The 27,876-nt window shown below is 34.4% G+C and overlaps 1 protein-coding gene across 9 annotated transcripts in view; it reads left to right on the top strand.

Annotated features, from left to right (window-relative positions):
- RALGAPA1 (Ral GTPase activating protein catalytic subunit alpha 1) overlaps positions 1 to 27,876 on the top strand; it is a 216,638-nt gene that overhangs the window by 175,072 nt on the left and 13,690 nt on the right. For all 9 annotated transcript variants that reach the window (XM_043921232.1, XM_043921231.1, XM_043921230.1 and 6 more), the window contains 2 exons: positions 12,426 to 12,584; positions 13,875 to 14,002. In XM_043921232.1, the coding sequence (XP_043777167.1) occupies positions 12,426 to 12,584; positions 13,875 to 14,002 (287 nt within the window). The remainder of the gene's footprint in view (positions 1 to 12,425; positions 12,585 to 13,874; positions 14,003 to 27,876) is intronic.

The raw sequence follows: 27,876 nt of genomic DNA, 5'->3' as shown, positions 1-27,876 counted from the left end.
TTTTCAGATTTTTTTTTTTCTCTTTGCTTTTCAGTCTCAGAAATTTCTGTTGTTATATCCTCAAGCTCAGAGATTCTTTCTTCAGCCATGTCCAGTTTACTAATGAGCCCATCAGAGGCTTTCCTCATTTTACTCACATTGTTCTTTTTTTTTTTTTTTTTTCTCCTAAAGCTTTTTATTTATTTTTTTTAATTTTTTTTTTTATTATTATTATTTTTTTTTTCCCAGTGGGTTTTGTCATACATTGATATGAATCAGCCATGGATTTACATGTATTCCCCATCCCGATCCCCCCTCCCACCTCCCTCTCCACCCGATTCCTCTGGGTCTTCCCAGTGCACCAGGCCGGAGCACTTGTCTCATGCATCCCACCTGGGTTGGTGATCTGTTTCACCATAGATAGTATACATGCTGTTCTTTTGAAATATCCCACCCTCACATTCTCCCACAGAGTTCAAAAGTCTGTTCTGTATTTCTGTGTCTCTTTTTCTGTTTTGCATATAGGGTTATCGTTATCACCTTTCTAAATTCCATATATATGTGTTAGTATGCTGTAATGTTCTTTATCTTTCTGGCTTACTTCACTCTGTATAATGGGCTCCAGCTTCATCCATCTCATTAGGACTGGTTCAAATGAATTCTTTTTACTGGCTGAGTAATATTCCATGGTGTATATGTACCACAGCTTCCTTATCCATTCATCTGCTGATGGGCATCTAGGTTGCTTCCATGTCCTGGCTATTATAAACAGTGCTGCGATGAACATTGGGGTGCACGTGTCTCTTTCAGATCTGGTTTCCTCAGTGTGTATGCCCAGAAGTGGGATTGCTGGGTCATATGGCAGTTCTGTTTCCAGTTTTTTAAGAAATCTCCACACTGTTTTCCATAGCGGCTGTACTAGTTTGCATTCCCACCAACAGTGTAAGAGGGTTCCCTTTTCTCCACACCCTCTCCAGCATTTATTGCTTGTAGACTCACATTGTTCTTTTTTATCTCTAACATCTTTTTTTTTCTGAGAATGTCCATCTCTCTGCTTACATTATCCATCTGTTCTTGGATGTTGTTTATTTTTTCCATTAGTGCCCTTAGCATATTAATCATAGTTGTAATTCCCCCATCCCTGCCATTTCTTACTCTGGTTCTGATCTTCATTCTTTCACTCTTATTTACAGTGAGTCTCCAGCAGTTTGTCAACAACAACTCGGGTTTTCCTGCTCTGGCACTGGTTCCTGCAGAGGTTTCTGCTCTGTTAAATTGTTTTATTCGTCATATTTGCCTATCCAATTTTGGGACAGCAGTTTTCCCTATGACCTCACTTCTCTGATCCAAGAGGAGTACTGTAGTTGATTTTTCAGTTGTTCAGCTTTTTACTTGTTGCTAGGACAGAGTGACAACTTCTGTTCTCCTTGCTTGCTAGGCTGGAAACTGGAAATCTCCGAACGTTATCCTCCCAAACAGAACTCTATATCCATTAACAATAACTCTACATTACCACCTACACCCAGCCCCTAGTAACCTCTAATTTGCTTTCTTTCTCTTTTAATTTTCCAATTCTAGATATCTTATATAAGTAGGAATCATATAGTATTTGTCCTTTTGTGCCTGATTTCATTTAGCATAATGTTTTCAAGCTTCATTGATGGTGAAACATGTCAGAATTTCATCCTTTCTATGACTGAATAGTATCCCACGATATGTATATGCATTTTGTTTGTCCATATATCTATTGATGTTTCTACTTTTTAGCTATTGTGAATAATGCTGCTTTGAACATTGTCATGCAGGTATTTGTTTGAGTTCCTATTTTCCGTTCTTTTAGGTGTATAGACTTAGGAGTGGAATTGCTGGGTAACATGGAAATTACATGTTTGGCCTTCTAAGGAATTGTCCAACTGTTTTCCAAACTGACTGCCATTTAACATTTCCACTAGCCAATGCACAAAAGTTCCAGTTTTTCCACATCCTTGCCATTACTTGTTATCAACTATCCTAATAGGTGCAGAGTGTTATACTGTCTGTGGTTTTGACTTGCATTTCCCTTTTGAATAATGATGTGCATCTTTTCATGTGCTTTATTGGCCATATGTATATCTTCTTTGGAGAAATGTCCATTCAGCTCTTCCACCCATTTTTTAAATTAGGTTGCTTGTAATTTTCTGGTTATGTTGTTGGAGTTCTTTATATATTGTAGATGTTATTGTCTTATCAGATATATGACTAGCAAATACTTTCTCCCATTTTGTGGGTTGTCTTTTCACTCTCTTGATAGTGTCCTTTGATGCACATAAGTTTTATTTTGATGGAGTTCAGTTTATCTATGTTCTCTTTTGTTGCTTCTGAATCAATTCAAGAATTCATTGCCAGATCCTATGTCGTGAATATTTTCCCATGTGTTTTCTTCTAAGAATGTTTTAATTTTTGCTTTTATGTTTATGTTTTGGATCCATTTTTAGTTATTTTTTTGTGTAGAGTATGAGATAAAAGTCTGACTTCATTCCTTTATATGTGGCTATTCATTTGTTGCACTAATGTTTGTTTAAAAGATTATGCATTCCTTTAGTGAGTGGTCTTGGCACCCATGTCAAAAATCAATTGGTCATCTGTGTAAAACTTTACTTTTGATCTCCCTATTCTATTCCATTGGTCTGAATGTCCTTTTGCTTTAATTAAATGTTTTAATTATTGTAGCTTTGTAGTAAGTTTTGAAATCAAGTAATATGAATTCTACAACTTCATTCTTCTTTTTCAAGATTATTTTTATTATTCATAGTCACCTGAGATTCCGTATGAATTTTAAGATTGGTTTTTCTATTTCTGTGATAAACTTTGTTGGGGTTTCAGTAGGATTACACTGACTCTTTGAATCACTTTAGTAGTCATTTTAATAATATTAAGCCTTTCAATCCATGAATATGGGAAATGTTTCCATTTTTTTATGTAGTCTTTCATATTTTTTCAGCAATATTTTGTGGATTTTCAACATACATCTTTCTCCTTAAATTTATGCTAATATTTTATTCTTTTAATGTGTTAAAAATTGAATTGTTTTTACAGTTTCCTTTTCTGTTAAAAATGCCACTGACTTTTGTGTGTTAATTTGTATTTGTTGAATTCATATATTAGTTCTAACAGATATTATTATAGAATCAGGGTTTTCTGTATATAAGATTGTGTTTTTTCAGTGTCTCTAAAGAAACAATTCCTTGGTCCACGGTTTGGCTGACACAACACCCTAGACAAAAATTTTGGTTTTTTTCTCCTTTTAAGTTAATTATAAATGAGAAGTTGTATATTTTAACAATTTACCAAGTGGAATAGGACAGGTGTTTTTTTACTTAGTGGGTTTTTTTTTCCCAAATTATTAAAAAAAAGAATGCAGGCAGATACATGGCACAATTTCCCAGTTGTTTAGTACTGAAATGTAAAAAGTATTGTAACTTTTTTTTTTTGTATTGTAACTTTTAAAAATACAGGGGACTTCCATAGTGGTCCAGTGGTTAAGACTCTGCACTTCTAGTGCAGGGGCACAGGTTCAATTCCTGGTCAGGGAACTAAGATCTCACATGTTGTGTGGTGCCACCAGGATAAATATATAAATAGGTAGGTAGGTAGGTAGAAAAAAAATAAAAATGTAAGCAAATATTTATCATATTAAAATTTATAATGCAAGCATGCTATTATGTTAGTTGCTAAAGTAACTATACCTGTTTTATTGAAGAAAATTATCCTGGCTAGATAGGCTTTTTTAACCTAAAGCATTTTAGGAGTGAGTTTGTTGTAGTGAAAAATCTTAAAAATATCACTTCTTTCACATATAAAAACAAAATACCATATAAAAACAAAACCTGTCAAAATTATAAACAGTAAACAATATGTAATAAAGTGCTATCATTTTGGAAGGTATAGTTCTCTTGTTTTCTCCAGTGGTAATTTAAGTAATCTGAAACAAAGTCTACTCTATCAAGGTGGGACTAAATTGATGCAATATTTCACTTAATTCAGTAGAGATGAAAAATTTACCCCATTTCATAATTCAGTATGAATTATTCTAAATGTTCTTTTCATAGATATCAAAAAAGCTTAATATTTATTGCTCTCTATATGAGGCTTCTTTTTACCTATTTTCTCTGCTCAGTGCTCTTCAGAATCCTAGTATGTAAGATTTTTCTAAGTAACAAGCTTATATTTTAGCTCTATTATAGTATCAGTTTCTTTTTAATAAAAGGTTAAATGCTTAAACTTCATCATGGAAACTAGTTGTCTTATACCAGTTCTCCTTAATAAAAAAATCACTTTCTGTATTGGTATTTTTTCTCCTGAATTTAATAAATTCCACATTAGTGGTAATAAGTTGAGGCCTAGAACATGTGTCCTATTACAAATGAACAATTGGATATCATTAGGTTGTCCCCCTTTGCTTTGTACATACATCTTTAGGTGTGTTAATCCATTCAGTAGACACATTAATGAGCACTGGTTGAAGTGTAATATTGAAGGAAGTAAGGCTTGTTGACCTCAGCATGGAGTTTAATACCTCTAATTAAATTAGATAGTCGACAGTCAGTATAAAGAAATAGCTGTGCCTCTGGCAAGGTAGAATTATTTATGACTCTGGTTCTTTGTTTTAAACTTGATAGGAGAAAATCATTTATATCTATTTTATAGAAACTAATTTTAGTTTTTACTTTTGTTTAAGCTATCATGTGGTAGTTCTGTAAATTATTTTTAAGCATTTTATGTTCTTAGAATTAGAGGTAAATATCTTTGGTAAATAGAGGTAAATAAGTGTAGCCGTTTATTTCTTGTCAAGAAAGGCTTTTTCAAGGATCAAAATGATAGTAACAGAATTTTTACAACATGGACTAATTATACTTTCTTTTTTTTTAACAAATTAACCAAGCAGTCTAACAAAGTAGTCTCTCTTAGAAATATTACACCATCATATTAAGAATCCTGATGTAACTCTAGTCCAACCTTCTGTTCTGTAAATTATCTCTACCTGAGGAAGATTGACAGAAAATGGTTAAAAATAATTTCCACTTAACTGAGTTTATTCACCCCTAAAAATCAAAAGTGCTGCAAGCATTGGTATAAAGTGTTCACAGGAGCTTGTCTCATTTCCTCTGTCTCCTTGTTCTAGCCACTTGCTGATACTCTGCTTCATAGGTAGCTGAATCACCCTTTTAGGAGTTTGATGAAGATCAAGTTGAGATAATTGTAACCTACTTAGTTGGACTCTCTAGCCTATCTTTCATTTCCAGGACCCCCCAAAAGAGGGGAAAGAGCACTTTATTTAAGTCAGTTCCCTCTGAAACACTGTTAGTATCTTGGACAGCAGTTCGTTTTCTGTTTTGAAATTTGGTCACAATAGTTTCACAAGTAAATGAGCTGTATAGAACTGCTTGGTCTGATTTTAACTTCAAATCCATTTTTCTGGATTTTATCTAGAAATAGAATTAACATACTTCATTTTCCAAAGAACTATATTCTAGTATAGTCTGGAAAATGAAAAACAAATTGAAGAAATAATAAAAATTTTTTCATTGTGTTAGTAAAAGTGTAATGTAATAGTTAATAATTCTATGGAATTATATACATCATTTTAGTCCCAAATTTAGCCACATTACATAAAATAATTTTAATATAATAAACTCTACCTTTAACCACAGGTGGCTCAGTGGTAAAGCATCTGCCTGCAGTGCAGGAGATGCAGTTTCCATCCCTAGGTTGGGAAGATCCCCTCTGGAGAAAGAAATGCAACCCACTCCAGTATTCTTGCCTGGAAAATTCATGGACAGAGGAGCCTGGCAGGCTACGGTCCACAGGGTCACAAAGAGTTGGACACAACTGAATGACTAACACCTTTAACCCAGTTTCTCTAAATATACTCCTGATGATAAGAATCGAAGATAGAGAAACCAGGAAATATAAATGGTTCAGAGTAAATTTATCTTATCACTGTGGTTGGTTTAATTTGGATGGTATAGCAGTGGCTTCTCATTGCATATAGATTAAACTAATTCCTTACCATGGCCTTCAATGCCCTACAAGATCTGGCTATTTGCCTGTCTACTTCTCCAATCCCATCTCTTGTCACTTTCCTTTTCATTTACCAGAACCTGGCCTCACTGGCTGTCATTCTAACCTGCCATCACATCGAGCTCATTCCCAACTCACGGGCTTTTCACTTACTGTTTCTTTCCATTTGAAATGCTCTTTTGCCACCTCATCAGGCTTTCTCCCCGGAGGAGGGAATGGCAGCCCACTCCAGTATTCGTGCCTGGAGAATTCCATGGACAAAGGAGCCTGGTGACCTACAGTCCATGGAGTGGAAAAGAGTCGGGCACGACTGAGCAGCTTACACAAACACACACACAGCAACTAACACACACACACACACATGCTTTCTCATCTGCATTGTTCTATTCTCAGACTCACATGACAGTTCCTCAGAGACCTTTCCAGACCATCTGAGCTAAGGAAGCCCTCTCTACCCAGTAACACTATCACATTACCCTATTTTATATTTTTAAGCACTTACCACCATCTAAATGGTATATTTAAGTAAAGCCATAAGTGCAGGTAGTTTTATTTTTATGCTGTACACTATGTAATAATAGGGAAAAAATTGCTAAGTACTATGGTATTATCTTTTTAATCACATATTTATCAAGTGTCCACTCTGCTAAAGTATTATAATACTACATGCTGTTCCTGTTGCTTCAAAAATCTTTGCTTAATTACTAGGAATGAATGATCCAGACAGCAAGTGAGTTATGAAAATGTATGAGAGTCTATTTTTTCACATGGTTGAAGAGTATATGATAGTTTATGTTTTGCTACATATGAAAATGAGGGGCAAAGAAGGAAGGGCTTGGGACAGTATTAACTCAGTTTCAGTTTCTACACATATACCACTAATCCCCTGAAGTAACTGCCTTAACTTAATTATCGTCTATGCATTCTTCAAATGCCATTATAGTTCAGTTGTCTTTGTTATTTGCATTCAGAGAGGTATATTTGTGTCATTGTCTATACTGTTAATTGTTCATTAATGGAATCATCTTTTACTTTCACTCCACTGCTCCTAAAGCTTTGTGAGAGTAGAAAACACGTCTGTTTTTCCTCCCTGTTGTATCTCCAGTAGCTGGTACAGTGCTTCCGTGGTGGCTCAGACAGTAAAGAATCTGCCTGCCAATGCAGGAGACCCAGGTTCAGTCCCTGGAGAAGGGAATGGCTACCCACTCCAGTATTCTTGCCTGGAGAATTCCATGGACAGGAGAATCTGGTGGGCTACAGTTCATGGGGTCACAAAGAGTGGGACACTCCTGAGCAATTTAACACTTTCACTTTCACAATGCATTTGGCTTTTAATATTTGCCAGTGTTTGAAAGAAGGTAGATAAGAAAGAGAGAGGGAAGGCCTTTTAAGAACTCAAGAACTAGTCCAGCTGTTAGGATGACTACATCTTATGTAGAGCAACAGTAGAGGCAATAGGAAGGAAAGCACAAAAATGGAATATGATAGTTTTAAAAATTTTTTATAAAGAGCTTGTTAGAGATACTATAAGTGTAGCTGTGTCCGACACTTTGCGACCCCATGGACTGTAGCCCGCCAAGTTCCTCTGTTCATGGGATTCTCCAGGTAAGAATACTGGAGTGGGCTGCCATTCCCTTCTCCAAGGGATCTTCCTGAACCTGGGTTTCCCACATTGCAGGCCAGTTCTTTACCGTCTGAGCCACCAGAGAAGCCCAGAGGTGCTATAAGGAAAACAGAAATTGAAGACTTTCAGGTTTTGACCCTAAATAATTATAATTAGTTGTTAGGTGCTTTTAATAGAAATAGGGACATTGGGGGATAAGTTGATTTTGTAAAAGAGATGATACAGTTACATTACCTGAATTTTAGTCTCCAGCACTAAATGAATGATTTTCACTGAAGAAATCTAGAATTAACTCTGGAATCTCTCCTGAAAATCATGGAAAATGAGAAACACTGTTGTTGATAGGCAAACATCTGACTTTCATAAAGGACATGGAACAGGCCACCAAGTACAAAAATTACTAACATTCATGAGCTCCATGTCAGTGCCTGGCAAAATAGGATTATTAAACAGATGGTTTGTGAGCACTTAGGTAATGAAGTAGTGATCACTAGGAGCTAGCATGAGTTCACCATAACAAATCACATCAAACTAACTTAATTTGTTTTAATAGGATTACTACATCAGGGAAGGCCATAGACAGTATAAAGCATTTAACTAAGTCGTTTGTTGTGGACAGGTTGAAGAGATGTGGTCTTAATAATAGTTCAATAAGTATATTCTTGACTGGTTGTGTAATTATATCTAGAGACATAAATTAATTAATTATTTAATGAGAGGCAATGTATAGAGGTGGTTAAAGTGTGGTTTCTGAAACTAACCTGCTTGGGTTTCAATCCTGGCTCTGCCACACTAGTTATATAACTTTGTCTTTTTAAGCTTCAATTCCTCACCTATAAAGATAAGGTTAATAATAATTATACTTACCTTATAGCGTTGTTGTGAACATTTAATAAATTATCACAGAGCACTTAGAATAGAAAACATTTAATAAATGTTGGATATTCATTTAACTAAGAAGGACATCTGTAATGACTTGCTGTAAGGCTCCTACCCAGATCTGTCCCATTTGACATTTTTATCCAAAATCTAAATAAAGACAAAAAAATGTGATTTTAAAGATAACCCAAATCTAGAAAAGTCAGAGCCAACACGTTGAATAGAAGAATCATGCTAACAAAAGACCCTGATAGGCTTAAAGATAATCAGAACCTGGTAAGATAAAATTTATTAAGAGCTGTAGTTCTAGTAGTCAGTTGTACCTACTTAAAGTTTCTAAGAAAAAGTCTTAAGGGTTTGAATTGACTACAGCTTCTGTTGAAGCCAGTGTTGTAAAAATGCAGAGAATAGTTGAGTGTACAGAACAAAGGAAGTAGTCTCTGGTTGTATTGGAGCATATGTAGATTTTATATTCTCTTCCACAGGTGGCACTAGTGGTGAAGAATCTGCCTGCCAGTACAGTAAATATAAGAAACTCGGGTTTGATCCCTCGGTCTAGAAGATCCGCTGGAACAGGAAATAGCAACCCACTCCAGTATCCTTGCCTGGAAAGTTCCATGGATAGAGGAGCCCATGGGGGTCGCAAAGAATCGGACACAACTGAGCGACTGAGCACATTCTACATTTGATATTGTTCTATTCCACACACCAAAATTTAATAGAAATATCAATAAGCTGAGATAATAATCCAGAAAAATGAATGTTTGTAAAAAACCATTTTGTCTTCATAAATTGATAATGATAATCTGCAGCTTATGTTATATACCTTGAATTCCAAAATGACTTCAGTAGCAGTCAAAGTGAATTTGGAAGAATATTTTGCTTGCCAATCATTTTAACAGACCTATCCCATATATAGAATTCTTATACTCTATTTCAGAAGTGATTGGCATCTGGGTACAAAAATACACAGGTGGGAATTCCTTTGTGAGTTTTCAGTATATAGAAAAACTTTCTCAGTATACATAATTACATGCATGCTCAGTCACTAAAGTCATGTCAGATTCTTTGTGACCCCACGGACAGGCTCCTCTGTCCATGGAATTTTCCTGGCAAGAATACTGGAATGGGTTGCCATTTTCCTCCTCCAGGGATCGAACCGAAGTCTCCTGTGTCTCCTGCGTTGGCGGGCAGATTCTTTACCACTGTGCCACCTGGGAAGCCCAGAGAGAAACCAGTACATAACACACAATCCTTTAAATCCTTATAAGGTATAGATAAAATAATTTAAAATATAAAATACTATATAAAATATGTCACACATACTTCTGAAATTTCCATTAACTGTTAACCACTCAAAATTCTTATTTTCAGTAGTCTTTAAAAACTCCAAGATACATGGTAGTGATTAGCAGTTTCTCCATTTGTTTAATTATTATATAATAATAATTAGTAATTTAGTTAATTTTATATAACAGATTTTTAAAGACAAAGATATAAAAACATGCCTCAATATAACAGTATAAAATAATTACTTTTTTAGCATTTGGACATAAATGATAAGGGATGTTCTTGAAGCTTTTTCGTTAAAATGATTCAACATGTTTTGAATGACTTTGTCACGTGCATGGTCCTATGCCACAAATACCTGCATTACAGTGTTTTTGTAAAAAGATATTATTCTTTTCTGTTAAACTTCCATAACAGACTTTTAATACTCTGTGGTAGATATTTGAAGACAAACTTTCATTATGAAATAAAACTACAGTTGCCCTTTTCTCTCATTTCTTTAGATAAGTGGGCACTAGAAATTATAGATAGCTTTGGCAAGAGTTCAAGGGTTAATGTAGCAGATAAATAAAAGGAATTTTCTGTAAATTGAGACCTGCATTATTTCAGTTGTCTTGTCTTTCCTAACCTAACTCATTTAATTTTAAAAAGTAAATACTTAAATTCTTCCTGACAGTGTGCTCAGCTTTTACTATCGTTTATTACTTCAATTATACTTGATATCACTTAGAACAATCTGCCATTTGGAAATCTCAGTATAGCCTGGAGCTTAGTATTAGATCTGGCTGCTATTGTAACATGTACAGCATATGACATTAATGTATCAAAATTAGATTGGATCATCCCTCCTGGTTAAATTTATTTCACATTTCTTTTGTATTCAGTTAACATAAACCTATTAGGGAAGCTGACACATGGGGATGGCTGTATAGGAAGGATATTTTTAAAGTATTTTGATTAAAAAATGAAATTATAGAGCCATGGCTTTTCTGAGTTGTGTAATCTTTTTTGGTTTTTAAAAATGTCACAAAGCCCAAGCTGTGCATTTATATCATTCAAGGTGTGTGTGTGTGTGTGTATGTTGTAAATAATGATAATTAAAACTTGAAATAAACATTGTTTTGACATTTGAGGTCTATCATCATGTATTTAGGGCAATAAGCACAATTATGTTTTCCAAAAAGAAACTTTAATCCACTTAAACCTTAAAGTCTTCTTTAAAAGAAAATAAAAATCTTTATATTTCTAAAATAATAAATTCTGCTCTATAGATTTAGCTAGGCACTGTCTTTAGAGTAATAGCTGGCACTATCTTATAATCCATCAAAGAAGAGAGGATGTTTCTTACTTAGGAATATAAATTTTAAAGTTCAGGGATTTACCTTGTGTTTTCACACACTTAATTTTATTCATAGTGATTAGGATTTTCTAGATAGACTGGTGTTGGGGACTTTTAAGAACCACTAGAACATTGGTTCTTGGCTTTTTTTGTTACCTAGTCCTGTATGATAGACTCTTCTCAGAAAAATACATAGAATTTGCAAAAACATAGATTCCCTTGAACCCAGATTAAGAACTCCAGGGTTAAAGGATGACAGAAGAGAAGTTTTTATTAACTGGACTTAATTCCTTTCTTTGTTTGAATCACACGTTTGTAATCCTGCTGTGTAGTAAGTAAGCCAAAATAAATCGCTATTTCAAAAACAGAAATTGCCTGTATTTTAGCTCATACTAAGAATATTGACAACACTTACCCTAATTTTCTCTTCCACACATTTCTGTCTACTGTATCTCAGGTTATCTGAAGGTAATAGAAAAACCTGTGAGATAGGCACCAATAATGGACTCAAATGTTTGCAGTGGCAGAATCAATAAATGTACCAAGATAACCAAACTGTATATTAAAATACATGTTTAAACATATTTCCTTGAAGAAAACTCAGTACTGATGGATATTAAGTTAATTTTTCTAATAACTTAATAGAAATCTAACTTCTAGATACTTTTCATAATTTTAATCAACACAATGTTAACTCTCATTGCCAAAAACATCCTCATAGGCAAAGAAAACCTGGAAATAAATTTGTTAAGCCAAGTATAATCAACTTTCTCTTACTCCTAAGGTAATTTATGAATTATTTACTTCTTTTACTTCTCTTCCTGTTGCCTCCTTTAGTCCCTTTCACTTTGAGTCATTAGCACTTCCAGAGAGTGGTCAGAAAAAAAGAACAGGCTTAAATCAGTCACTTTTTAAAACACTATTTTAAACAATTTTGAAAAGGTTTGGTAGTGGAAAATTGGTACAATTGCTGGTTAAGAAGAGTGGACTGTATGTGAACCTTTTTTAATCTAATTTCTCTGTTTCCCATTGACTGTAGACAGTTGAAAATTATCTGGTCTTCTGCAGCATCTCCTAACATCTTTTTGAGTGTCTGTGTTTTGCATGTTGTGAAAAATGGTCAGATGAAGTTTTAAAAATATTTTTAAAATTTCTTTCCCTTTTAATCTTTTTATAGTATGTTGTCTGTAGCTGTATGACAATACTCACAGGGCTTTTCTCAAGCACTATGAACTATTTTCTTGGTTTTTCCAGTTGAGACATTTAGGAAATGATGAAGTGCACATTGTTTGGTCAGAGCATACTAGAGACTACAGGAGAGGAATTATTCCTACAGAATTTGGTGATGTTCTTATTGTAATATACCCGATGAAAAACCACATGTTCAGCATCCAGATAATGAAAAAACCAGAGGTAAGAATTCTTTATCTTACATTTTAATAAAATATTTTGAGTTCTATGTGGATTTGTGAGTTTCTCTCAGATGAATTAGGCTATGTAAAAATGGAGAGGTAGATGAGACACAGACTCTAAAAGCTATGTAGAATTGTCCAAGTCTAGTTCAGAAGGAGCTAAAACAGGAAAGACAGAACCTGTACTTGAATGGGACAAGGCCAGGTAGTGCCAGAGTGGAAGTACCTTTCACCAAGCTCACAAAAAGATTTACCTTTATTAACAGGATGATTTAGAGCTTCCTAAAACACTCGGTAATCATTCCCTTTTAGAACAGTATGATTCCTATATTTTTAGTTGATATATTTTGTTAAGATTACATGATTATTTAGTTATGTCACTTAAGTGAGAATTCTACAAAGTTTAAAAAAAGCAAGTAGTTCTAGTTGAATGTCTTATAGGGCTGAAACAACTGCAGAAGTATTTTCTTTCAGAAGAATAAAAGTTTGGCAGTATTTTGGTGTCTTTTTTTTTTTTTTTGAGTACGTTTTGTTTATGGAAAAACTAGTTTTTGACTGTTGATCATGAATCTTCTTGAAGTGGATTGTTTCCCATGTGTGAAGCAATGGCTTATGGCCAGATTTTTTTAGGATTCATCTAATGAGAGGTCAGCGAATGATGGCCTGTTCCCTGTTGTTTTCGTATACCCAACAAACTAAGAATGTTACATTTTAAATGGGTTTTTCTCATTTGAAAAATTGAAGAAGAATATACAGCAGAGACAACATGTGGCCACAAAACATAAAATATTTATTGTATTATCCATAGCTCATGTCTTTGCCTTTAGCTGCCATTTGTACTAGCCATATTCAAATGGAATACTTTTGAAAATATCAGTTATCTGATAATAGTGACATAGATCTTTTTCTAATAAACCATATAATAAAAAATAGTGTTTTAGGTTCATTGGTAAAGCTGGCATTGCATGAAAATAATAAAGTAACTTGAAATGTTGGATTTTTGTGTGCTACAAAAATTGGAAAATTGGCAGGTAGTATAAGTTGTTTAATCAGTTACATGAAGCACATAATTCTTTTGAATGGAACCCCTGTAGACCTTCGGCATTTTTTGTTCTGTTTGTTGTCCTAGTATGAATGACCCATCACAGCAGAAAATTTGAACAGCATTTCTACTAAAGGAAGAACTAAAGAGGAAGCAGAAAGATTTTTTTATATGCAAACTGTTTTGATTGTTGTTATTTAAAGCCTTTTTCCAGTTTGAATTGTTAAATTATTCTAATTTCTCAATCAGGTTCCCTTCTTTGGTCCACTCTTTGATGGTGCTATTGTGAATGGAAAGGTCCTACCTATTATGGTTCGAGCAACAGCTATAAATGCAAGCCGTGCTCTGAAATCGCTGATTCCATTGTATCAAAACTTGTATCCTTTTTAACAGTTGGTTTAACAGTTGTTTTCCACTTTCCAAGGTAACTTCTTCTAATTTGCTAAGACCTATGGAGTTTTTGTTTATTGACATATAGATGATGGAGTTCCTACCCAGTGTTTAAACAATTATGGTATTTTCTTTTATACAGTTGTAGTCAGTACTTGTCTTTTGGTTAATTAATCAGAGCCCCATTGTATACTAGGTGTTCTGCTAATCTGGATGTGCAGAGATAACCAAAACAGTCATTGCAAAGTACTCAGTCTAGTTGAGGAAATATATTGTTTTCAGTATCTACACTGTAATAAGTGTTAGGCACGGAATGTTCTGCAAGTTATTATAACAAGGGGCCTCTCAGCTGGAAGGGATGGTGGTATATCAGCAAACACTTCTGAGAATATAAGGATTGACCCAGTCTTGAAGGATGAATGAGTTAATCAGGTAGATGAGATTAAGAAGAGTATTCCAAGCAGAGGGAACAGAAACATGGGAGTATGAGAGGACATGGAGTGTTTTAGAACATGACTTCTGGAGCCAGATTGCCTGGACTCAAATACTGGTCACCTCTTCCTTAGTTCTGCAGCTTTGGGCAAGTTATTTACCTTCTCTGAGTCTCATTTCCTTATCCATAAAGTGAAGAATGATAATAATATCTAGCCTATAATGTTACAAGAACTGAATCAGTCAATATGTGTAAAACTCTTAGAGCACTGCCTGGGACGAAATATGCACACAGTTTTAAAATTTAAATTGTTTTGTTACTCCTTCGTAAAGTGGATTTGTGTCTTCGTATACTTTTTCTATATGGTTAAAAACATTTCAATTATTTTTCTTCTACATAATAAACTATAGATGTTAAGCTTTACAAGGAGGGCTTTTTAAAATATCCTATTGCACATAAAATAGATTTATCATAAGTCTACAGCATATCCCAGGGACGAGAGCCTGGTGGGCTGCCGTCTATGGGGTCACACAGAGTTGGACACGACTGACGTGACTTAGCAGCAGCAGCAGCAGCAGCAGCATATGTTTTCTTCTTTTAAGGAACATTGACTTAAGTAACCTGATTTCTGTGTAATTTCTCATGTATTCTGAGTGTATGGAATAGAATTACAGGTAGATTCTGACGTGTTACATTGATTAATTAAGCTTAGTGACATTTATATAGCATTTCTTATTTGTAGTGGTTACATCTTCATTTACTTCTAGTTGAAAACTCAGATTTAAAGTGGTCATTGTTATGAAATGTAAAGATTCAGTTTATTATTTCCTGAATATATCTAGAAAGCTTATTATGCATAAACTAATTTTGTCTGCATAAACTAATTTTGTCCACCTTGTCAGCTCTACTTCAATTGATGTCCTTCTGACCTTTGCCTCTTTATAGTTCCCCTGATCCTGATGTTTGTCCTGAGGTTAGTGTTTTCCATCATTTCATTTAAGACACAGTAGAAAGAATGCCTTAAATCTTTTTTTTTAATATTAATTGGAGGATAATTATTTTACAGTATTGTGATGGTTTTTGCCATACATTGACATGAATCAGCCACAGGTATACATGTGTACTCCATCTTGAACCCCCCTCCCCGCTTTCTCCCCTCCCTAACCCTCTGGGTTGTCCCAGAGCACCAGCTTCAGGTACCCTGCTTCATGATTCGAACTTGCACTGGCCGTCTGTTTTACATATGGTAATATACATGTTTCAGTGCTATTCTCTCAAATCATACCACCCTCACCTTCTCCCACTGAGTCCCAGAGTCTGCGTGTCCTTTGCTGTGCTACATGTAGAGTCGTCAGTGCCATCTTTCTAAATTCCATATATATGTGTTAATATACAGTATTTGCCTTTCTCTTTCTGACTGATTTCACTCTGTATAATAGGCTCCAGGTTTGTCCACCTCATTAGATGTGTTCCTTTTTATAGGCTAGTTATATTCCGTTATGTATATGTACCACAACTTCTTATCCGTTCATCTCTTGATGGACATCTAGATTGCTTCCATGTCCTAGCTATTGTAAAGAGTGCTGCAGTGAACATTGGGGTACATGTGTCTCTTTCAATTCTGGTTTCCTCAGGGTATATGCCCAGCAGTGGGATTGCTAGATCATATGGCAGTTCCGTTCCGTTTTTAAGGAATCTCCACACTGTTCTCCATAGTGTCTGTACCAGTTTGCATTCCCACCAAGTGTGTAAGACGGTTCCCTTTTCTCCATATCCTCTCTAGCATTTATTGTTTGTAGACTTTTTGATGATGGCCATTCTGACTGGTGTGGGGTGATAACTCAGTGTGGTTTTGATTTGCATTTCTCTGATAATGAGCAGTGTTGAGCATCTTTTCATGTGTTTATTAGCCATCCGTATGTCTTCTTTGGAGAAATGTGTGTTGTATTTTGGAAATTAATTCTTTGTCAGTTGTTTAATTTGCTATTATTTTCTCCTATTCTGAGGGCTGGCTTTTCACCTTATGGTTTCCTTCGTTGTGCAAAAGCTTTTAAGAATGCTTTAAATCTTTCGGGAAAGTGATGAGAGTGAGATTAGAGTGTAATACAAACCTCTACTTGCCTCTTGTGTCAATAGGAACTCAATTTATTGAACTAACACAGTTTCTGGCCTGAGAGACAAACAGCATGTAAGATGCACATCTTACCAAGTAGTTCAAGTATACCAATGAAAAGTGAGGATATGACTTAATTTCCTTTACCTGCACCTCTTGAGGACTATTTCAGATTTGCATGTTACACTAGAGGTATAATAGCTGGATTTGCTGTTAGAAACATTGATTTTAACCTGAGGTCTGCCTTGTGATCATAGTCAAGTCCCAGAATCTCTAACCCTAACTTTCTTCATCTTTAATAAAAAACATGCTAATACCCATCTCAGAATTGTGGCAAAGAATAAATGAGATAATGAATTTTAGATGCGCCTAGTAAATGAAATAAGGTACATTATTTTGTGCCATCATTAATTCTGTTATGTGTAAAGATTCCAGTCAATATAAAACAACTCTACCCAACAGCAAGGAATTGCCTAATTGGGTTTTTATATTTGGTTGGTTGGTCAGTTAATTGATTGAATTGGATTTTCAGGCTTGTTTCATGAAGTTCTTATAGTTAATCTTGCTGAGACATTAATAGATACCACACTGGAGAAAATTCTAAGATGAAGAGAGAATTTAAGATGAAAACAGTAAACATGAACACAGCAGATGTGAGGAACTTCTATCAGGAAAAACACTTCAGCAACAATCAGTAAAAATATTAGATCAAACAAGTTTTTCTTGACTTGGAAGCTTGAATTTAGAAGCTGTATAGAAGTTGTTTCCCCATACTATTTAAGTATATAGTAGAGATACTCTTAGCCTTTGCTAATCTGAAGAACTACTCTCTTTTCACAAAGGTGTATATTAATTTTAAATATTGAGGGAATTGACAATATAGGTAGATTACTTGATTTTTAAGTGAAAGTTTACATAATAAATTACAACTAGATGGTTTCATTTTAAGATACTAAAATATAGATGTCCTTTCATTTTAAATATCAAATATTTCAGAAATAATAAAATTTTAAATATGTAGTTTTGACAAATTCAGATAAGCTCACATTAAGGAAAAAAATCATGTATTCTAAAACAGATCAATAAAGCTTATGAGAAATTACAATAAAAATTGAGATAGCAATAGGCTTTGAAAACCATCAGGTTCTATTTTAATCCTCATAAGAGAAATGAAGGAGTAAAAGAATATGTAATAAACTCAATTATATTTGGATAATTGAACTGCTGTGTCAGTTATTTTATGCCCAATAAAAGTACCCACCAAGATTCCACAGCATAAATTGTGCTATTTATGATCATTAAATACAGCTTAAATTTTATCCTAGGAACATCTTCTGTATCTATGAATCTAATGCTGTTCACTAAATGAGGACAATATTGATTGTCATATGCTGCCCAAATCGATCATGCTGGCAGCCAGAATTACAGTAATCTGTCAGTATTGATGACTGTCTTTCAAGCTTTGAAACCTCCCCTTCACTTCACTTGTCATTTCTTGCATTACTTGTACTTGAAAAGCATTTCCTTACAACCTCTGACTTTGTCAGCCAGGTTTTTCTTTTTTTTTTTTTTGTCTCAAGCTCAATTTGTTGGTTTGATCATGCAGTTAGAATTGAAATGCATCACTGGGGATGAAGAGTAGGCACATTCTGGTTAAGCATTGGATCTGAGGACTATTTCAGGGTGATGTTTAGCCATCATTTAGTATTTACCTGTTGAAAGAGTGTATGTGTGTTTTGGTGTGGGGTTTGGGGTTTTTTTTTTTTCATTGTTTTTGACTTTTTTGTAGTGAGAAAATAATTCTAAAACATTAATTTCATGATCAAAAGTCGTATCGTGGCTTTTTCTTAAATAAAAATTTTTAATTATTTGTTTTGACCCCAGAGACATTATGACTGTATGTGTTAAATATGTTGATATTATATACATCCTATTTTTCTTTTTTAATGTGAGATTTATTATACATAGAAAATTTTCAGAAGTTACAGTATATAATCATATTGTATTTGGGTTCTCAGAGAAACAATCAGTAGGATGCATGTTCTTAAGTATATATGTAGAGAGAGGTTGATTTTAAGGAATTGACTCACATGGTTATGGGTACTGGCAAGTCTGAAATCTGTGGGAGTTAGGGTAGAGATGGTAATCACACCAAAAAATTACCTTCAGAGCAACATCTAAGCTGGTACTTAACCAAAAACTGGGTACCATGGCCTAGCCAAGTTGACATAAAATTAACCATCTCCCATGTCTTAGTTTTCTTAAGTTTTCTTCTTAACCTTTCTTACTCCAAGATATAATTTGAAAAAAGTTTATAAGTCTTAAATATGATGAATAATTAGTTTAACCACCACCAGGTAAGAAGAACTGTACTATTTTTCTTCTATCAAAAATATTTATTGATCACTTATATTGTAATGGTAAAGATTTTGAGAGAAATGCAAAGACAAATCAGATGGTAATCTCTTCTATAAGTTTATAATTTAATAGGAGAGATAATATATATGTACACTAGAAATTACACAAGGTAAAACGTGTCACAGTCAGGTTGTAGATAAAATGCTATGGGAGTCCTGAGGGAAAAAATCATTACTTTGGAGTCGGAAAACTAGGGAAGAATGTGTAGAAAACCTGGGCCTCAAAGGTGAGATGTGAGTAGGTGGAATGGAACATGTCTGTTATAATCCTTGTCATTTATATTTTGAGATTTTATGTATATATGTGTATAATACATATGTAATATTCTGAAATATACATTGTAAGGGATATTATGAAACTACATGGTTGTCTTTAAAAAAACACTTTCCTCCTAGATTTAATATTCTTCCCTACCAAACCAATATTATTTGATTTCTTCTAATCTGTTTAGATTTGACTTTTTTCGTAAATGCCAGAATTGGGTTTCTGTTTAACTTTATCAGACAAATTACCAGAAGTCAATGATCATTCTTCAATTAGTCACAGTTTGTTATCCCTGCAGTTCTGCTACTCAAATGTAAAGAACCTGTTGCAAAAGTATAAGAGCCAAAACGAAATGAAATGTAATTGATTGGCTCTGCTAATGCAGTTTGCCATTCATTACGATAGAACATTATAAAACCTCTTAGGGAGGCCCATCAATATTGCTGCCATTTCATGTTAGAAGAAAGTGAGTTTATTGAGAAATTACATAAATTTATATATCTACTGTCTTTTATAGATCATTTCCTCAGAAGATAATATTGATAAATGCAGACTATCCTTAGTTAAGTCCTTAATTATAAATTAATTATTCTTTACAGTGTGGCAGCTGACTGTTCGGAAATCAGCATGGGCTTCAGAGTCCAGAAGTGTCTGTTAAGTGTGTCCCTGTCTTTACGTCTGATTTTTATTTAATCTGTAAAAAGAGTACCAAACTCAGGAATGTTGTAAGGATTAAATGAGATTATCCATATGAAGCACTAAGCAGCCTGTCTGCCATGTAGCAAGAGCTCAGAAAATGTGCTTTTACATACTATTATACTGTAACATGTTGTTGACAGATGAAGTATTTTTATCCTTTTCTGATAGGAAAAGAAAGCACTACCAACATCTTACCTGTTTTGTCACATCCAGCATGACAGTATGGTCCACATATGGTCCAATCTAGATAGTTGGGTTATATCATAGTATACCAGAAAGAAAATAGAAAACTCTCAGGTGATTGTCCAACTTTTCCCTAAAAACAACAAAACTTGAAGTTTCTCTACTTCTGTATCTTTACTAACTTCTGACCTATGCTAGAAAGGAACTTTTTCTCTATTAAACCCTTATGTTGTTGATATTAGCGACAAAGATGCACTAGTGTGCCTCTGTTGTTATTAAGTATACCTACTACATAATGTGTAAGTTTTATTCTAGTCTTTTTTTAAATATAAAAAATAGTCGTAGATTCAGATGCTATTTGAGGATTTCAGAGAGCAAAGAATGAAGGATGTAAAGCTGAAATTACTCTAACCTTGTTTAATGAAGGAATTGCAGTGCTTTTAATCCGTTAATTTCCTTTTTTACTAAATATAAGGAATTTTGCTGTTGAATTTTTAATAACTCAATAATGGAATTAAAATTAAACTATGGATCACAGATCTCCTCATTTTCTTCTAACCGCCTTTCCTCTCAAACACTAGAATACAGCCTATTTAAATCTTAACTTTTGCTTGCCAAACCACTGTTACCGTCCATCTGTTCATGCCAATTGTAAAGAAGGTTTGGTTTTTAGTGAAGCTTTGCATTTCACATAAGGTATGTGAAGTGAAATTTCACAAGGGACATGATGGATCCTGATTCTTAGTGATAAACCTTTGGGGCCATCAGGGTTGGCATATGGTCCAGTATGATATGAAGGCTTGGGTTCCCTGGCTTCACTTCTTTGGCGTGAAGCTGATAAAACCTGGCTCTTGAGTATTATTTCACTGGACACCAATCATGGACAGCAGGAACTGCCCATTTAACTCTCTGTGGGAAGGAAGCCCAGAGAGCATTCACAATGGTACCATTGTCGAGTTGCAAACTGCTCTGAACAGCTTGAGGGCACTAGGGAGGAGGGGAAGGGGTTGCTTTACTAATTGCTGTTGAGAAAAAGAGAAGCAGCAAAAATAGCTGTTGTGGAACTGATGTTTCTGCATTTACTTATTCTCTCTTGATAAAGGTGTTGATTTTTCTTTAGCACATACCTGCTATCAAAAAGAAAGCAAATAAATACATTTAAGCAACCACCTGTAGTAATTCTCAACAGCCCTTGAGATTATAGCAGAGCAAAAGTCAGTTTTCCTTTATGATGTTTCTATGTTTAAATGAAATGAAAATAATGTTTTGTAATCTTGATAGAAATTTAAAATAAGGGAAAGTGGGTAAAAACCACCAAAGTTTATACATCACGTAAGATTAGAAACAAGTTTGGCTTAATTTCCTTTACTGTGTGCTTTAACAATTCCCGAATATCATCTGAATATATATAAGCTATACTGATACAGAAATATGAATCAATTTTATGTGTAACAGTCGCAATAAAATAATCCACTAAGCAAATCTTAAGGTTAGAGACTAGATTTATCATTTAAATGAGTAGGTGATGCCTGTTTCAGTCACTCATGATTGTCTTTCTCTCCTTGAATTCTGTTTTGGATACCTTCTTTAAAAGTGAGGCAGTGTATGCTGTAGTATTTGTATAAACACCACTCTAGGTCTTTCCATTTTCTTCTGGTCAGTCTAATCAAGCAGTTGGAGGTTCTCATGCATAAAAACAATGATCTACAACTTAAAAAAATATTAAAAGCTTATTTCAGCCCCCAAGATCCTGACCCCACAATATATTTCCATAGATGATTCTTTTTTTTCAACAGAAATTAAGTTGACTAAATTATACTGCAGTTTTGTAATTTATGCAACGTGTCCTTTCAAAGGATCAGGGAGAGTTATTTTAAGAAAAGTTTTTCAGTCTATAGATTTTTAAAATTTTGATGTTCTTGCTAAACTGAGGGAAAATCAAATGCATGTTTTATAAAATTAGTAACATTCTGTAAAATTTAACTAGTATTCCATCTCTCATATCCGCTTAAATTATTTTAGTAAATGAGCACCCAGTGCAATATTTCAAAAACAGTAATTCATTGAATACCCATTTTTTCTTTTACTACAGAATAGATTATAGTTAAGTCAAGATTAATGGGTAGATTTTAATGTTAAAGTCCTGTCTCTGAGCCTATTATTCCCTGGGGGCATATAGTGCATTAGTTTAAGCCAATATATTGTTTATCATAGATTCTATGACACTTTCTTAAATGATGGTTTGCTGTACCCTGTAACTATTTACCATGATAATAAATCACTTTTTGTACTCCCAATAATTATAGCATTTAAACAGAATCTTAATTAAGTTAGTGCACATTTAGGTAGAGATAACACTTAAGTAATTGTACACTGTAAAATTTCACTTAGTTATTTTTTTCCTTTTTTGCAGTCTTCTGACATAACCCAAGTTTAGTATTTATTCCAAACACATTGATTTCCTTAACTTAATGTACTGATACTTTTGTTCCTAAAAGGAAAAACAAGTGATTGTTTCTAATTTTCCCCAATATTTTAAAAACTCTTAATACTTAGTAGTTCTGAAGCAGTTCTCTGGTGACTGTGAAAGTCTTATTATTACTTAATGATAATATTTTCAAGCAGATCTTACTGAGAATGAGAGTACAAAATTTTAATTTCATTAAATTTGAAATCCAAGTAACTTAGTTTTTCTTTTAGATGATTTGGTTTATACAACTTTCATGAAAGTGAAACATATACATATTTGATGATGTTAGTGCTTTTTAGAAGCTGCCAATGATTATTGGATTACTAAATCAGGAAGGATTTTCAGAACCTTTAGGTAGGTTTAAATTTTTAATCCTATTTATTTAAGGTTAATCTTTTTAAGTGTGTTTACATATATTTTGTTATATAGAATTGGGTTTATCAACTTTTTACTTAATGTTTTCATTTAATAATTGACTGATTTATGAGCAATTATATATGGTCCAAATTTTATACAACTCCAGCTTTCAATAACAGGACTCTCCTCACAGTGCCTTAGCACCTGTTATGGATTTTGAGTCATCTGGCAGCCCATGGGACTTAGAGAAAGAAGTACCAGGTGTCTTGCCTGTCTCCTAATTGAGACGCAGTGAAAACAATATAGACTTGGCAGTATGGTTAAAAGGATGGATTAAAGCCCAGCTTTGTCTACTCTGACAAATCACAGCTTTTGCTTCATGGTGTAGATAGTATCAACTACTAAAGAATTTCATCAATATTAGACATCATAAAAATCATACACAATTATTTGTCATAACCTGTTGTGGATTTTCAGAATTTCTGTTAAATAATTCTAAGATTCATACTGTTTATGGAGGAGAATTTTATTTTTACTGCATATGAACTAGACTCCATGTTTCTTAAAGAAATTAGTTGCCGTAGGAAAGAAATGGAATGTTAATTTACTAGATCTTTATAAAGTAAGCAATATAGCTTACTTTTATAAAGGAGTAGTGCCTTTTAGTCTATGGGATACTTGATTGCCCTGTATATTTCAGGAAAGTATGCCACTTTACTCCTGATAATAATAGTCATGAGATCCTTGAGTTGTACTTACAAAATGTATCTACCTATGTACTATATCTCAATAAAATTTTAATTTTCCATTATGTTTTCAAGATCCTATAATGATACTGCTTCAGAATGTTTGAAAATATTTTGTGGCCTTTTAGAACTGAAAAGCCAAATGTGGTTTATTTTCTCATTTTTTAGATCATGCTATAGATTTTTACTATACTACATTTGAGATTCAACTATATAAACAAACATTTTTTGAAAACTGCCAATCTTAGAAGTTAAGCTAATAGTCATTGTGTCATCCCTGAGCTGATTAAAATGCCTTTTATACTTTTTTTTTTCCATCTAAAATTCATACCATTGAGATTGTAGAAAGAGCACTGGACTCTTAAATGATCAGGGTTCTAGTCCCAACTCTACCAATCAGTCAACAGCTTTGTTTTTCTGAGCAAATCTTTATATTCTCCTTCAAGGCAAAGCTTATTGTTGAATAAGCATTTTGCTGAGTTTCCTGAAATTAATGTTGGTAGATCTTTATTGTATCCTTCCTCAAGTTCTGACTTGTCCTAAAATATTCTCTATAAATCATGCCTTAGGATCAGTCCTCTCAAGATTGCCTTTTTAAAACCTTAAATATTTAAATTCCCAAGTATTTTTTTCAAGGATATTTTTACCTCTCTTCTTAACGGTGTACAGAGCAGTTTTGGATAACTGCCTAAAATGATTTTGAAAATACCTTTCATTTGATTTTATCTATAGAGATAGTCCCAGTTTCTTCCCTTTTCTCCCTTCATTGCAGATGGCCACTTGAATGATAAGAAGTAGAATTGATGAAAAAATTTTTAATTTCTTAAAAAAAAAATCCCAACCAATGGGACAAAATGTTTATTTCAGTGCTAAATTGTAATGAGTTGTGATTATGTTGAACATTATGGCATTTCTTCTATAGGCAATTATTTTATGTTAATATCAGCTTTCTTTTAATGTTACACCTTACATAGGTATACATGGTGCTTTACTCACTTCTTTCAGAAAAGGTCGGCTGGCTCAAGGATAGGAGTAACCAAACTCTTCCTTGTAAGTAAGATTCAAACTGTCTCTAAATTCAATCCTAGGAAGGTCCCAACTATATTTGCCCCAAGGGGGTTTGTCTCTGGAGAGCCTAATTGGGATTAGAGGAAGCAGGTTCTCTGCATAAGTGAAGTCGCTCAGTCATGTCTTACTTTTCACGACCCCATGGACTGTAGCCTACCAGCCTCCTCCGTCCATGGGGTTTTTCAGCCAGAAACACTGGAGTGGGTTGCCATTTCCTTCTCCAGGGTATCTTCCCAACCCAGGGATTGAACCCGTGTCTCCCGCATTGTAGGCAAACACTTTACCATCTGAGCCACCAGGGAAGTCCGCAGGCTCCTAATCAATTATCAAACTAACTTTATTCATTCCTTCTATAGTTTATAGACAGTCAAGGCATACTGCTGGGTCTTGTGCTAGGTGCTGGAGACATTAAGATAAAAAGGCGTGGCCTCCACCCTCAGACATTAGTCTCCCACTAGCTTATTAGAAGAACAGGCATGAAGAAAGAGGCACACTTGGTGCCTAGCAGCTGGCTCTGGAGAGCAGGAAGAGGCCTCGATACGTGGCATTTACTGAGTTCCATGATGTGAAGACTCGCACCAGAGTCAATATCAAGCTACCAACCATCTCGCAAACTTTGTAAATAATGTAGGTGGTAGTCGCAAAAAAATTTTAAGTCACTATGCAAAAGTCTTTCTCTTCCTGCAATTACTATTCTTGGAATTTTCTATAGAGAGAAGGCAGACGAAATTCCTAACTGGTAAAGCAGCAAAGAAAGCACATTCATGTGAATGTGGGCAGGTGCTAACTGAATTAGGAATTTCAGAATGGGCCTTGAATCTCTGAGGCTGTGCTGTCGAGCACAGATATAGACACTTCATACTTCGCCTTTGCTCAAAAAGGAGTCAGTAGGGTTTTTGTTTGTTTTGGAAAGAAAGCATTAAACTTGAATTTAAGAGGCTATTAGTTAGGCAATGATAGGCCTTTGATGTCTGCTTATAATTTTCATTAACACCTTTTTATGAAAAGTTATACTTTATATTCGTTCTTACGTACTACATGTGTACACATATATACATATATAAACACATACATATACACAAATTTCAATTTCTTTGAAACTAGTCACAAATTACATTGGACGTATAAATCCCCTGACTACACTGTATTATTAAGAAAATTATTGTGGAGAATGAAAGGTGGTTGCTTCTTTAAAACCAAATCTACCTTTTAAAAAATATTACCTTTTAAGGACTTCCCTGGTGGCTCAGGTGGTAAAAATATTACCTTTTGTCTGTTTTTCCTATACATTAGTAAAGTTGAAATAAGTGGCACTAATTAACTGTTTACCATCTCTTTTCTTCATATTCTTTTTTCTCATGAGAAATCAATTTTCTCAGAATAACTCAGAAGTTCCTCTTGTACGTGCCATAGACAAGTTTTATCAAAGCATTCTTGCAAATGAATGCATGTATATTTCTTAAACTGATACTGAAAAGTGTCCACATGGAGACAACACTTGCTATTTATTAGGTTGGTGCAAACATAATCGTGGTTTCTGACTGTGAATTTTAAATCATTATAGCTAGGCTCAAACAGATCTTTATTAGTCAAAATAAAAACCATTACAATCCACATTTTTTACTAATAAGAAATAAGTTGGTTTATTCCTATAGCACAAAAATCTGTTTTTTGGGGATTCGATGAACTCCTGGAAAGAATTTCTCTGCATTTTGCTGGTTGTGGAAGCATTTTCCCTGCAAGAAACTGTAGAGATTCTTGAAGTGGTTGTTGGTAGGAGGTCAGGTGAATATGGCGGATGAGGCAAAACTTAATGGCCCAATTCATTCAACTTTTGAAGCGCCGGTGGTGTGACACACGCTTGGGCGTTGTCATGGAGAATTGGGCCCTTTCTGTTGATCGGTGCTGGCTGCAGTTGTTGCAGTTTTTAGTGCATCTCATTGATTTGCTGAGCATACTTCTCAGTTATAATGGCTTCACTGGGATTCAGAAAGCTGTAGTGGATCAGATGGGCAGCAGACCACCAGTGACCATGACCTTTTTTTGGTGCAAGTTTTGCTTTGGGAAGTGTTTTGGAGCTGCTTCTTGGTCTCACCACACTAAGTTGGGCATTGCCAGTTGTATAAAATCCACTTTTTGTTGCATGTCACAGTCTGATCAAGAAATGCTTCATTATTGTTGCATAGAATAAGAGAAGACAGCACTTCGAAACAATGTTTTTATTTCTGGTCAACTCCTGAGGCACCCACTTATCTAACTTTTTCATCTTTCCAATTTGCTTCAAATGCCGAAAGACCATAGAATGGTTGATGTTGAGTTCTTCAGCAGCTTCTCATGTAGTTGTAATAGGACCAGCTTCAATGGTCTCTCTCAAATGATCATTGTCAACTTCAGATGGCCAGCCACTACACTCCTCACCTTCAGGCCTCGCGTCTCCTTTGCAAAACTTCTTGAACCACCACTGCACACTGTACATTCGTTAGCAGTTCCTGGGTCAAATGAGTTGTTGATGTTGCAAGTTGTCTCTGCTGCTTTACGACTGATTTTGAACTCAAATAAGAAAATTGCTCGAAATTGCTTTTGATCTAGCATTATTTCCATAGTCTAAAATAAATGTAAACAGCAAGTAATAAGCCATTAGCAAAAAAAAGGCGAGAATTGCAAATTAAAATGATGTATAACATAACCACATTAATTTAGAATGTGTTCCAGTATCAAATGGCAAATTTCAACAATACAAAAACCGTAGTTACTTTTGCACCAACCTGATACAAGGACTTGAGTCAAAGGTCAAAATAACTGTTTTTAACATTCAGATTAAAATGTGGCACAGAGAATTCATGCATCTCTTTCCAGGAGTGGGCTGAAATTGAACCCTAGTTTCATGACGGCTGATCTTGATCCAGTGACAGAGGGCCATTATTTATTATTTCATATGTAAGTTTAAAATCAAAAGTAGTTACTTAAAATGAATACTGATGTTAACATTGTGTTAATGAAGTACAGATTGGGTTTAAACTATTTATTTATACTATAAAAAATATTTAGTTCCTTTTTCTTATTTTTAGAATGGGTAATACTCCTTCCCCCCACTTCTGCTTTTGCAGAAA

This window comes from Cervus elaphus, chromosome 13, assembly GCF_910594005.1.
Source record: "Cervus elaphus chromosome 13, mCerEla1.1, whole genome shotgun sequence".
Taxonomy (NCBI): Eukaryota; Metazoa; Chordata; class Mammalia; order Artiodactyla; family Cervidae; genus Cervus; species Cervus elaphus.
Note: the sequence above shows the minus strand (reverse complement) of the source record. Positions and strands in the feature narration are given on the sequence as shown.